General features: G+C 34.5%; 1 protein-coding gene across 3 annotated transcripts; it reads left to right on the top strand.

The window, feature by feature from the left end:
• Window positions 1-45: 45 nt before the first annotated feature.
• Window positions 46-4878, top strand: LOC132187294 (wall-associated receptor kinase-like 14). 3 transcript variants are annotated; one of them, XM_059601560.1, is made up of 4 exons: window positions 46-516; window positions 672-1424; window positions 2928-3002; window positions 3444-4878. In XM_059601560.1, the coding sequence occupies exons 1-4, from the start codon at window positions 492-494 to the stop codon at window positions 4712-4714; spliced, it is 2124 nt and encodes a 707-aa protein (XP_059457543.1). In that variant the 5' UTR covers window positions 46-491; the 3' UTR covers window positions 4715-4878. The 3 variants fall into 3 exon arrangements, with proteins under 3 accessions (XP_059457543.1, XP_059457542.1, XP_059457544.1); XM_059601559.1 differs by having other exon boundaries at window positions 2919-3002; XM_059601561.1 differs by having other exon boundaries at window positions 47-366; window positions 2919-3002.
• Window positions 4879-13334: the final 8456 nt, after the last annotated feature.

Here is a 13334-nt window from a genome sequence, read left to right as displayed (position 1 = left end):
CTGTCCACACAACACAAAACTCTGTACAGATCAAACTAATCATAATATCACGCTGACCTTCAAAGTTCACGAACCCTGGATTCTGTGGGTAAATTATACTCCACTACAGGGGCATTCCTGTACCAACAATCAAGGGTAAGTTCGTCATCTCAGAAACCCCCAATGGACATTATATTCTACGGGTGTCAGACAACTGGACAAGCGTGACAAAGAGGAAGCTTCTTCATCGAAATCACACGGTTTGCCTGTCTTACGTTTTTCTTCTTTCTTCCTCCTCGAGGTTTGATCAGTCAGAAGCAAAGCCATAGACTTTCACAGGGTTAAAGAAAGAGCAAATTACTACGAGCACTGAAGGGGAGTTGAGAGGTAAGTTTCCACCTGACCAAACCCATGGAAATGGAATTAAAAGCTTAGACTCAGATCATTTACTATAAAGAAAAAAAAAAAAGAAAAAAAAGACCTCTCTTCTATGAGAGCATTTATTGGGTTTGATGGCCTCCCAACGGCTCCATAAGGGTCAGCTTTTATTTCCTCAATCAATTACCATAATTCCAAGCTAGCTCTTTCTCTCAAACCATACAAATTTTTCATCAAACTCATCAACTATTATTAACTTTCAATCTCAAGCTCGTTGTTTGATATATTTCCTCTGTTCTTTACCTTTTTTGCAGCAGAGAAAGGTGATGATTACTCTGTTTGGCCTAAACCCAGAATGAGAACTGTAATTGTCTCTCTTATTATCACAATTTTCACAGTCTATCCAACCAGAGCCCAAAGTTCAACAGACCGATGCAACACCTCATGTGGAGCTAACACAGTACAGTACCCGTTCGGGTTCTCGGACTCATGCCTGATAAAACTTAACTGCTCCAACAACTACAAAATCCAAATCGGCGAGTTCCAAGTTCAGAACGTAACCTCAGACAGCATCTTCGTGGATTTCCCGCCGATGTGCAAACGAGCGATAGGATCGATCTCACCGCTTTTCAGCAAGAACTTCGCGCCGACGCCGCGGAACAGGCTGCTCCTCCGGGACTGTACCACCAAGCAAAACGATTGTGTCTTGCCCACTAGCTTTGTCCAAGACCAGTTCAACTTGTCGAGCTGCGGGAGCCACAATTTCAGCTGCGCGAAGAGTGTGGAGAGCGTGGATTTCCTGAGCAACCTCAATGGGAGCGCGGGCAACTGCGAGTTCTTGTTCTCGTCGTTCGTGTTCGACTCGCACCCGAACGAATCGGCGGTCTCGCTCACGCTCGAGAGGGTCGAGCTCGGGTGGTGGATCGAAGGGCAGTGCAATTGCTCCGATGATTCGCACTGTGTGATGGTCAATAAAACCGACGGCGGGAGTCGAGGTTTCCGGTGCCAGCAGTGTAGAGACGGGTTTCACGGCGATGGGTACGTAGGTGGTGAGGGTTGCCGGAAAGGTGAGCCAACTAGCCGATTTATTTATTTAGCCGATTTTTTTTTTTTTTTTTTGCTTTTTGTTTGAGATAAAGTAAACGACTGGGTGGGGGGCCTGGGGCGGCGATTGGCCAATTAAAGAAAGACGCGCGAGTTGAATCTCTCCAGTCAAGTCCATGGTCGTACAGTCGCAAGTGGGCTTGGGTATGGGGCTGAATTGACTGAAATAACCATGTTTACTTCATTGAGCATGTGGCAATATAAGTTTTGTGGGGGGCAAATTGGTCCTGATGTCTTTCCTTTTATTTGGGTATGACAAATCAACGGGTTGGTTTTGAACTGAACTAACTTTGTCAATGGCTGCTAGTCATGGCCAATTGGGTCGTGATGATTTTTGTTTATAGATTGATGACAATTTGATTTTGTTAGAGCATTTACATACGACTTACTAAATTTTCTCATCATTTTAGTTAAAAAATTACATTTATTTTTTATTTTAACTACCAACTTTTTTAAAGCTCTCTATTTTCATTATTATACTTAAATATTCTTTGTCAAAGATTTCTTTTTTCTTTATAAGAAAAAAAAAATTGAGAAGAGGGAGAATGATAGAATTTTCTTCTTGTTATGCATTTGGTGAATGGTGACTGAGCATTGCTCTCTAAATTTGGTAGGCATTGTAGCAGTTCACCAAATATTTTGGTAACATAGCTAGTTGGATGTGGGTGGTTTTTCACCCAAATTTGCATCCCTACTTTGGCTAACCAGGTATAAATGCTCTTAGGTCTAGGTTTTATCCCACTCAAAGATTTGGCATAAGGATGTTCACGATTGGCTTTTCGAATTGAGTAATGCTACGCTTACAACTATTTTATAACTTTTGACATGTGTTAGCATGTGATTGGAGACATATCAGTCCAAAAAAAAATTAAAAAAAAATCATCTTCCAATCACATGATGACATATCTTAGAAGTTGTAATATAGTTAGGAAGCCTTCGCCCATATAGTTCCTGCAGAGTTGAAGTTTATCTATTTTTGTTTAGGTTATGTCTTGCCAGGCATAATGCATTAAAAGTCAAAAGCTATGACTGTTTCTTGTAGCAGTTTGTGGAGTGATTTTAGGGGAAGCACATGTCTAAGCTGTATAGGTTTGGACTTTGATCAAAAAATTCAAAAGGGAGAGATGACTTTGATTACCAGGATTCTAATATCGGTTTTGTCTTTCATTAAACAAATATTCATGATGAAATCTTTCTAATTGTGAATGTGTTTTACTGTTTTAAGGTTTTTTCTAATCTTTTAATAAAGTAATAAGATAGACTTGAAATGAAATATGTAAATAGATAGATTATATTTGAGCTTTGGAAAGGTTCTAAATATCTAACAAACATGAAATTCATTTTATTAATCCATAATGCCATGACCCTTTGATGTAACTAAGCTGAAAATTATCGCACTATATTTGAAACTTGATTTGTTTGCTAATCCATTTTTCCATTAATTGGCATGTGATTAGATAATTTAGATTCTCATTGCAATCCTTCAAAGTACCTGTCTGGCAAATGTGGAGGCACGACCAGAATTGGTGTTCTCATTGGAGGTAAATCTTCTATCTTTTACTGGCAGAAACCTACCTATTATGTTAGATTAATGGAAAAAAAAAATTACATCTAGTTGCTCAACTTCTCATCCTCTTCCCCCTCCCCCCCCCAAAAAAGAAAAAAAAGGTGAAGATTTCTCTCCATGCGTTTGGTTTGAATTGTTCCCATTGTTTACAATATCAAGAAGCATCAGAAGACTTTCTATCAAATAAACATAAGAGTCCTTACATCCGAGGAGGCTCAAATGAGTCAAATCAATATCTTGATTGTATTAGAACTGCAATGTGGTTCAAGTTCAACCCAAATCACCTTAACTTACACACTGAACTTATGTGAATAATATTTGGTAGGTTTCATACATTTTGGTGATTGTGCTGTGCAGTGTAGTATACCCTAAATATTTTTGAGTTGTAAAATGATCCACATCATTTTGTTTTTAGGGATTGTTGCTGGAGCTTCAGTAATGGCTAGTCTGATTCTTATCTGTTCCTCTGTTCGGCGCCGTTCCACTTGTTTGAAGAGCCAAATGAGTGCAAAACGCCTCCTATGTGATGCTGCTGGAAACTCCAGTGTTCCTCTGTATCCTTACAAAGAAATAGAAAGAGCTACAAATTGCTTCTCTGAGACACAAATGTTGGGAACAGGGGCCTTTGGCACGGTTTATGCAGGAAAATTTCAAGATGATGAGTTGGTTGCCATAAAAAAGATCAAATATAGAGATACCAACAGTATTGACCAAGTCCTCAATGAGATCAAACTCCTGTCCTCCGTGAGCCACCCAAATCTTGTTCGCCTCTTAGGTTGCTGCATAGAGGAGGGTGAACAGATCCTTGTGTATGAATATATGCCTAATGGAACTCTTGCTCAGCATTTACAAAGAGAGAGGAGCAATGGACTCCCATGGACAACACGGCTCACAATTGCTTCCGAGACTGCTAATGCTATAGCCTATCTCCACTCTGCCATGAACCCACCAATTTATCACAGGGACATCAAATCGAGCAATATATTACTGGATCACAGTTACAAATCAAAAGTAGCTGATTTTGGTCTTTCTAGACTTGGCATGACGGAAATCTCACACATCTCGACTGCCCCACAAGGGACCCCAGGCTATGTTGATCCTCAATACCATCAAAACTTTCATCTCTCTGATAAAAGTGATGTTTACAGTTTCGGGGTTGTTTTAGTGGAGATAATAACTGCATTGAAAGTGGTTGATTTCTCTCGGCCTCAGACTGACGTGAATTTGGCAGCACTTGCTATTGATAGGATTGGGAAGGGTTGTGTAGATGAGATAGTAGATCCTTTCCTAGAGCCAAATAGGGATGCTTGGACACTTTATTCTGTTCACAAGGTTGCTGAGCTTGCATTCAGATGCCTAGCTTTTCATAGTGACATGAGGCCTTCTATGATGGAAGTGGCCGAAGAGCTGGAACACATCAGACGCAGTGGGTGGGCGACATTAGAGGAAAATATATGCATGGCATCTTCAGCGGTATCCTCTTGTTCATCACCACATAATGGAAGTGAGAGGTCATTTGCAGGGGCAGGGAGCCAGAGATCGATTGTTTCAGAGAAGGTGGATGTTCGTCTGGCTTTGATGGAGGAGGTGAAGGATAGCTCCCCTGTTTCTGTGCATGATCCTTGGTTAAGTGAACAGAGTTCTTCACCCTCAACAAACAGCTTGTTGGGCAATGTAGTACGATGATGAGAAAACTGCTTCAATTCTTTGGGTGCTTGTTTAGCTTTCTCTTGTGAATACCATACAAGTATTTTAGAGCTTACGATATATATATATACCATGGAAGGATGTTGAATTTATTACTAAATATTTTGAAGCAGATATAAAGTAACAAGATGAAACTATGATCATGTGATGCTTTCTTTCTGCATGTGTGAAAAAATGAGTCACAAGCTTATGGTAATAGCTAGGAAATATTGAACTGATGGGATAATAAACTGTAGAGTCACAAGAGAAAATAAACTACTCCTACCAACTCGTAGGGTTTTTATTTATTAATCAAAAATACAAATGAGAATAATTATTGATTAAATTCACTAAGACACCATATCCATCCAATCCATAACATATTCATGGTGTTTTCAGCGGGATGTACGTACGTACACGGCTTCGCAGCTATAAATGGCAATTAACGAAACAGGCTTTTTCGTCAAAGTAGCATGATGGTCGGCCGAAGGCTTTTTTAAGTAACGCGCAACACCAACAAGTATCTGCAATCCCACATTTGTTCTCTTGGTTGCAAAATGAAACATGTAATTTGCTGCTCCTAAATACATCAGCTCCCTTACCTAAATCGGCAACGTCATTTCCCCTTTTTCTAGTGCCATCATATTGGTTGCCTGTTGATGTCAAGTTGAGAAAATACAACAATATTGTTACAGTCGGAGACAAACATCTTAGAGAAATCCAAAAGAAATACTTCTTTTTTTTCTTTTTAAGTGTCAAAAGAAATACTTAGAGATGCTTACATTCATAAAGTGCCGCGAGAGTGACCAAAACAATACAGAAAATAGCCAAGCGAGCAGTGGCCATGATGTTTGTGCGAAAAATTGTTTTTGTTTTTTTCGATGAATGCTTACCGAATAACAATTAGGAGGTAGGTTTTTCTATACAACACAGAAAATCTTAAGGGAATTTCAGTTTTTGAAATTTCAGATGCAGGTCGTCTATTTTCCATTTAAGGTTCATTGTTTTGTCATGTTTTCTACTACTAATAAAATAATAAATATTTATTATTTTATTAGTAGTGGGACACGTGATAGAACAATGACCATTAGATGAAAAATGGACGGTCTGAATTCGAAATTTCAGAAACTGAAATTTCTTAGAAATTTCAATAAATCCGGATCCTTAAACGGCGCCAACGCAATTCCACGATCAAAAGATTAATGTATAGCCATGTGAATATCTCTTGCATCAAGGTTGTTAAGGAATAGAATTTTTGCATTAATGCTAAAAGATCTCCCCCATTAAATACGTGTGATGATTTTAAGGACTTGAAAAGAAGAAAAGAAGAATTCAAATTTGAATAAGACTTGAGTATGGATATCTTTAAAAATGTGATATCTTTCGATTGAGAATTGTGTGTATTTTCATCACGTTCTTGCTCTCTATGTTGTAAAAAAGATTTGACCTAAAAATTGTCTTTTGATTTTATGAAGAATAAGTGTCTCTACAAAAGTGAAGATGAACCCTTTTGGGAGGAATTTTTTTATTTATTTTAGTTACCTCGATAATATGCCACATTTTTAATAGGTAGCATTTTTCAAGCATTTTGATACCTAAAAACAACATAAATCACGTAATTTGAGAATCTATAAATTTAAAGAAATTGTAGGGGATCCTAATCCACAAAAGTAACCTATGTAATATGTATCACTTTAGAGATAGAAGAAGAAAATGCATTGACTATTCAATTGCCGGTTTGGGACTTGAGATCATAATTTATTGCTGATTAGCCGTCATTGTAAATTATGATGAAAATCTTTTGCTGCTCATTACCAAAAATCTCTACGTTCAATATGATAATTTTATTTAAGAATGATTTTGATATTAATATTTTATTTGATTTCCTCATTTAATGCTATGTAGTACTTGTTTTTCAAGAATGGAATGTTGGAGATTTTAAGAGAATCAAGCGATATTAATACATTTTTTAATTACTTATTTACCATAATTTGGGGCCTTAATTAAAAAATATTGACTTTAATTAAGTCCTTAATTACTTGTGTGAAATATTGACTTTAAAAAATATTGACTTTAATATATATATATATATATATATATATATTTTATGGAAAACATCTTCATTAATATTTATTAATTAAGGGCCTTATTAAATTGGGGGCCTTAGGCGGCCACCTAATGAATGTGCCTAAGGCTCCAGCCGGCCGGCCCCAGCGCCCATACAAATTTAATAGTGGATTCATCTATTAACTATAAAAATGATTAAAAAATGATTGAAAAATGAATAAATTGTATCATTATTCAAGTGTGAGATAAATCTTAAATACAAAAGATAAGGCAAAATAAGTACTTAACGTTAATCTTGGTTTTGTTGGATATATGCAGTGTGCGATGTAACCTTCTTCCTTCCTATTCTCAAGGAAATGTCATCATGGTTGTAGCTAGAATGCTTCAAAGTTGCTTGTGGCTTCAGAAAGTGTTTTCTTTGTTTCAGATGCAACCCACAAAGCCTAAATCGACAACATCAATGCCAATTAGTACATCAGCTCTCTCACCTAAATCGACAACATCTCTCTTCATTGTCTCCATTGCAGAACGGAGCCACGACACAATCAATCACAACGGTAAGCGAGCTTTTCTCTCTATTTTTCTTTTCTTTTTTCCTCTTTGGGTTTTGATCTGATTTTTTCTAGCTTATTGATTTTTATTTGTTTTTGGTTTATGGTTTATTAACTTTTTCTTAGATTCTCTCTCATTCTCCAAAATTTTTAACACCTTCTTTTTGATATGATATTTTAACAGTCCGGGAAAAACACAGAGGAAATGGAGGGGTTGAGATGAAACTTGAGTTACCCAAATTGGCAGATTTGCTGGTAAAGAGGAAGTTAGATTTCTTTCAAGATCTTAATCTACAAATGGGAGAGAATGATCATAAGTCCACACCAATCAAGTAACTAAATATTACTAAACAAAAACCTGATGCTTTTAAATATAAAAACCCGAGAGAGAGAAAATCGAATGCACAACAGCTACACATGCACGAAAAGAAATTGAGCACAACTCACAACTATTAAAGATGACAGCACACATGCTCCAACACATCAGCGAGTTACCAAAGACGCGTGCAATCAATCTGTACGTGTAGCAACTGATCGAAGATCCTCTCCTCTCAAGGTGCGTTTGTAATTAAAGATCTTACCATTAAATAAATATTTCACACAAGTAATTAAAGGCATCAAATAAATGTGAAGAAGTTGTACCACTTTTCCATATCAAGCATAAAGAAGAATTGTCACTATTGTAAAGGGAGTAAAGAGGATTGTGATTGATAAAGCACTAATAGCGGAGATAGATTAAATAAAAAAATAAAAAAATAAAAAAAAACCTATGATTCATGGTATAATATTTACATTTTTCATATTGTGATGTTCCTTCTTAACATTATTATGCTATAATATGTCCCAAAAGCTTAAACGGATGAATTTAATAATTTAATATATATTTTACATTCCACTTTAATAACTAAAATAGGAGGTGATCGAATTGTGAAATGTAGAGGACATAATTAACAATTTTTGGTAGTTTGGGAGGACATTGTCGTAATTAAAAGTTTAAAGAGACATTGTCAATTAGGTGGTAGCTAGTTTAAGGAAGGTACGTAAACTTTCCCCATAATAATTAAAAGCTTGAAAACAAAATTACCCAAATGATTAAATTATTCTTTATTCGTAGTTATAAAACAAATATATTTAATCACCATATATTGTTTTGTTTGCCTGTTAATTAATGGAATAATTAGCAATTAATACATATTCGGGATAAAGTGATAATGATTACAATCAAATTAATCTCTAAAATCAATATAATTAAATCCCATAATATATAATTATCAAATATACTCTTGGATTAATTTCATCGAGTTATAGGCAATATTTGCCTCTTATTGTTATTGATAAACTTGAATAAATAAAAATGACAAGTAGTTGAGTAGAAGAAGACAACTACGTTATTGGATGCATGATAACGATAAGGGTTCAGAAATCTGCTGAACTCCGTCAACGGGGGCTTCGAGCCTATCTACGGACGGCAAGCTTGAAAACAGGATTGTTTGTCATAATAGCATGTTTCAGTACTGTTGCCAAAGAATTTTTTTTTAATATAGCAACACCAACAAACTATTCCATCAGTACATGAATCTTCGTGGCAAGGTGGAATATTTACTTTTTTGCTCCCAAGTCCACCTAAATCGGCAACATCAATGCCACTGTCTAGCGAGACATCATTTTGGTTGCCTATTAATGTCAAATTCAGCAAATAACAATGTTACGGTAAGAGACAAACATATGAGAGAAATCAAAATATATATACACTTAGAGATATATACTTACATTCATGGAGTGCCAAGAGAGTGATCAAAACAATACAGAAAAGAGCCGAGTCAGCGGTAGCGGGCCAGCGGTCATGGTTGTCTATGTACATGCAACAAGAAGGATGTAGGTTTTTATATACAACTTTGAAGATGTATAATTAACCATGTGAATATATATCTTGCATCAAGATAATTATTGAAATAATTTCCTCAGTTTTGAATACACCAAATATATATCACAACAAAAAATATGGTGTTTTTTGATATGGCAAACAGTAACACACTTTTTGTCGCGTCAATAATTATTGACGTGTCAAAATGGCACGTCAATAAATAGAGATGTGTCATTTTGACACGTCAATAATTCTTGACGAGTCATTTAACACCTCAATAATTATTAACTAATAATATTAATTATTTGTACCTATATTAAGTAACAAAATTTAATTGGTATATGTATAATTGTTATATGTCATCATATATTAAGAGATATATTCAAACCCATTAAAATTTTATAAAACTAGTTAATGCTCTTGTCTCTTATATGCAATGCTTTCACTATATATGGTTATTATATGTGCTTTGCATTCTTTAATTTATGGTTATTAATTAATATTAGGTAACAAAATAAATATGGCTATAAATTAATAATAAAAATTATGCAATGCTTTCACTATATATGGTTATTATATATATGTGCTTTATATTCTTTAATTTATGGTTATTAATTAATAGTAGGTAACAAAATATATATGGTTATTAATTTTTTTTTTTTTTTGAAACAATTTCACTTGCATTTCATCTCATAAAAAACAGAGTACTTGACTCTACATAGAAAGAGCAAAAAGCTCTTGGGATATAATATCAGATATACAACTGGGTGCTTCGTCCTTCCAGATGCGATCGATGGGCCCATTTATCGCAAATTTCGCCAATCCATGAGCCGCTGTGTTTGCCCCCCTATTGACGTGCCTCACCTCTCATCTTCTAATATCCCCCAGAAGTGTCTTTGAGTCCTCAACCACTTGTCCATATCGGCTCCACTGGTATTCCTTACAGTTTATTGCTTGGACAACCGTTTTGCAATCTCCTTCAAAAATGACTTCTTGAATCCCCATTTCACGGCTGAGTTCAATGGCCCTAAGTGCTCCCATCGCCTCTGCTATAACCGGTTCGTGGTAAAATGCTGGCACGTCACTAAAAAGAGAGCGGGATATTCAACTTTTTTCCTCTTATTATTATTTATTCTTTTCCTCTATCTTCTTTTATTTCCCCACACTCTCTCTCCTCTCTCAATCTCTCTCTTTTCTCTGAACGGCCAGCTCCCTCTAGAGGGAGGAAGAAATAAAAAAGGAAAAGAGAAAAAGAAGAGAAGCAGCAGAAGAAAAGGAGAAGAGAAGAAGACGAAAAAAAAAAGAAAAAAAAAAAAGAAAAAAAAAGGAGAAGATAAGAAGAAGAAGAGAAGATAAGGAGATTTTTTGGGTTTTTGAAGATTTTTTGGGTTTGACATTTGGGTTTTTTATTTTTCAGGTTAATTTTTTGAAGATTTTTTTGGGTTTGGGTTTTTGAAAATTAATGAAAAAAAGAAGAGAGAGAGTGAGAAAATGGAGAAAAGAAGAGAGGGAGAGCTGGATAAACGAAATTGGTAAAAAAATTTAAAAAAATAAATAAATTATTTTAATTGAAAAATAATTTAAATTAATAAATTTTTTCATTGAAAAAAAAATCCAGAAAAAATTTTAAAAAGAAAAATTATTATTTTTTAAAATTTACTGACATGTTAATTTTAACACGTTAGAAAATTTTCTGACGTGCCACTCCTGCCATGTCAGGAAATTTTTTTGACATGCTACTTTTTGACACGTCAAAAAATTTCTATTTTTGACACCCAAAATTTTAATGCTGGACATACGTCAATAATGACATGTCTGTAAATTTTACTGACGCATCAGACCACTTAACACGTCAAAAACTACCTATGAGAAAAAAAAAACATTTTTTGATAACGTATAAATATGTTTGCTAAAGATGAAGTCAAACAAAGTATTTGATAACGTCTTCTCTAATATCGAAAGTGTTATATTGTCAACAAATTTATCCAAAGATAAGTTGTATACGTTTGTATATTGTATTTCAAAGCCAAATATATATCATGTAATTGTTATAAATAGAATTATTGATAAAGTCTTCCCTGAGGCATTACAAACAATTATCCTCTTTTATTATATGGTGTCAGAGACTTACCGTCATTTTTTTTTTTTTGAAGGGAAACTTCCATACTCATAGAAGGTCGCAATTATTAAGATTGAAAATCCAGCATACTGATCCACTTGGTATGAACAGGATAAACCATCCGGAGTGCCTTGATTTCTTCTCTATTAATTGAGAACCTCTTGGCTCAAGTCATGCCTTCAAAACCTCACGTGAGGTTTGGGTCACATTGGTCACAAGGGTAGTTTGGGGCGGAGACATTCTTTAATTTATTTTTATTTTTTCATTTATGCTTATTACATTACATAGAGTTTTAAGTTACTTTTTTAAACCCTATTGAGGTTATTACAAAATTGGTGTAATTACAGATCTAATTTTGCATTTTTTTTCCAAAAAGATATGACAAAATGTATATTATCCTTCCATTAATGGTTATTAATTATCTAACTGATTAATTTAACAATAAAAAAAAATTAAAAAAGAAAAAAAAAAGAGGGTAATCATGAAAAGGAGACGTTGGATTTAGAAATTGTTGAACCCAAAAAGGAAAAATAACTAAATAAGTATTTATTTCTTCTTTATTTCCCAAAAATTAGTTGATATATCAAAAAAAAAGGAGGGGAGGGGGGTGGGGGTGGCGGCAATTGGAACCCCAATATATATTGAGAGTTTAGATAATTCAAGATAACGATTGCAAAACACTTTAACTGTATGTTTGAGGATATGTGTCCAAATTAAGATTTGAATTGATGACCATTGATCTGATATACATGCTTAGATCGATCTCACCGTCCAAAGCCCAAAGAAACAAGATCAGGAAAATAATTGAAATAACATTCAAGTATGATTATTCAATCCATTGATCAGAGTGTTTAATTATTAAGATACATTACTCCTTAAGGGAAAGGGTTTAACCCAATCCTTATTGGAAATGAAAACTAAAAATAATAATACACCAACACTAATGGCGGTGCTATTCGTGGCAATTATCTGTACAGTTTTGTTTGGTGCCATGGTAGCATGTATCTCGGAAGAGCGGGAATCCTATTTTTTGCAACGCGCAACACCAACAACTACTTCCGTCGTCCTTACATTTGCCTGGGTTGCAAAGTTGAATATTTATTTTCCTACTCCTGAATACATCACCTGGTCTCTCACCTGAATCGACCACATCGTTGCCATTAATGTTCATAGAGACATCATTTTGGTTGCCTGTTGATGTCAAGTTGAGCAAATACAACAATGTCAGCCGGCCCACAAAAACATCTGAGAAAAATTCAGAAGAAAAATTATTTAGAAATACTTACATTCATAAAGTGCTAAGAGAGTGACCAAAACAATATAGAAAAGAGCCAAGCGAGCAGTGGCCATGGCTGTCGATCTGTAGGTGAAAATGTATTGGTATAGCAAGTAGAAATTAATTAATTAATTGTAGTTGATATAGCAAGTATGATGTAGGGGTTTATATACAACTTTAAAGGGCGTATGTAGACCCATATATAGTTATATGAGTATCGTTTGTATGTAAATAGTGATATTTTTTCATGTTAGAATATTAATTAAATAATTATTTTTATTTTTATTTTTTTATTAATTTAAAATTTCAGGATTAGTGATAATTTAATATATTCTTTATATATATATATATATATATATATATATAAACCTATATGTAAGAGATTGTTAAGGGTGCGTTTGAGTTGCGATTTCGCAAGAATAATCTACGTTTTTAAAAGATATTGCAAAACGTACAGTGTTTGGCATGACGATTTAAAAAACACTTAATTTAAAATAATAATAAAAAATTGCGATTTTTTCTATATATGGGATTCTTAACGTTATTCTTCTGTAATATGTAAATATTCTTCTATAATATGATAAGTTAGAGTCCGGGTAAAAATGTGGGTGGATAATAACCGCTATCCGCATATGCGGATGCGAGTAGCAAAAACTAATATCCGCATTAATGCGAATCGATAGCGGTTTTAGGGTATGCGGATATTATCCGCATTTCTTTATATATATATATATATATATATA

This window comes from Corylus avellana, chromosome ca7 (genome assembly GCF_901000735.1).
Source record: "Corylus avellana chromosome ca7, CavTom2PMs-1.0".
In the NCBI taxonomy this organism is placed as follows: domain Eukaryota; kingdom Viridiplantae; phylum Streptophyta; class Magnoliopsida; order Fagales; family Betulaceae; genus Corylus; species Corylus avellana.
This window is presented reverse-complemented; position numbering and strand designations above follow the sequence as displayed.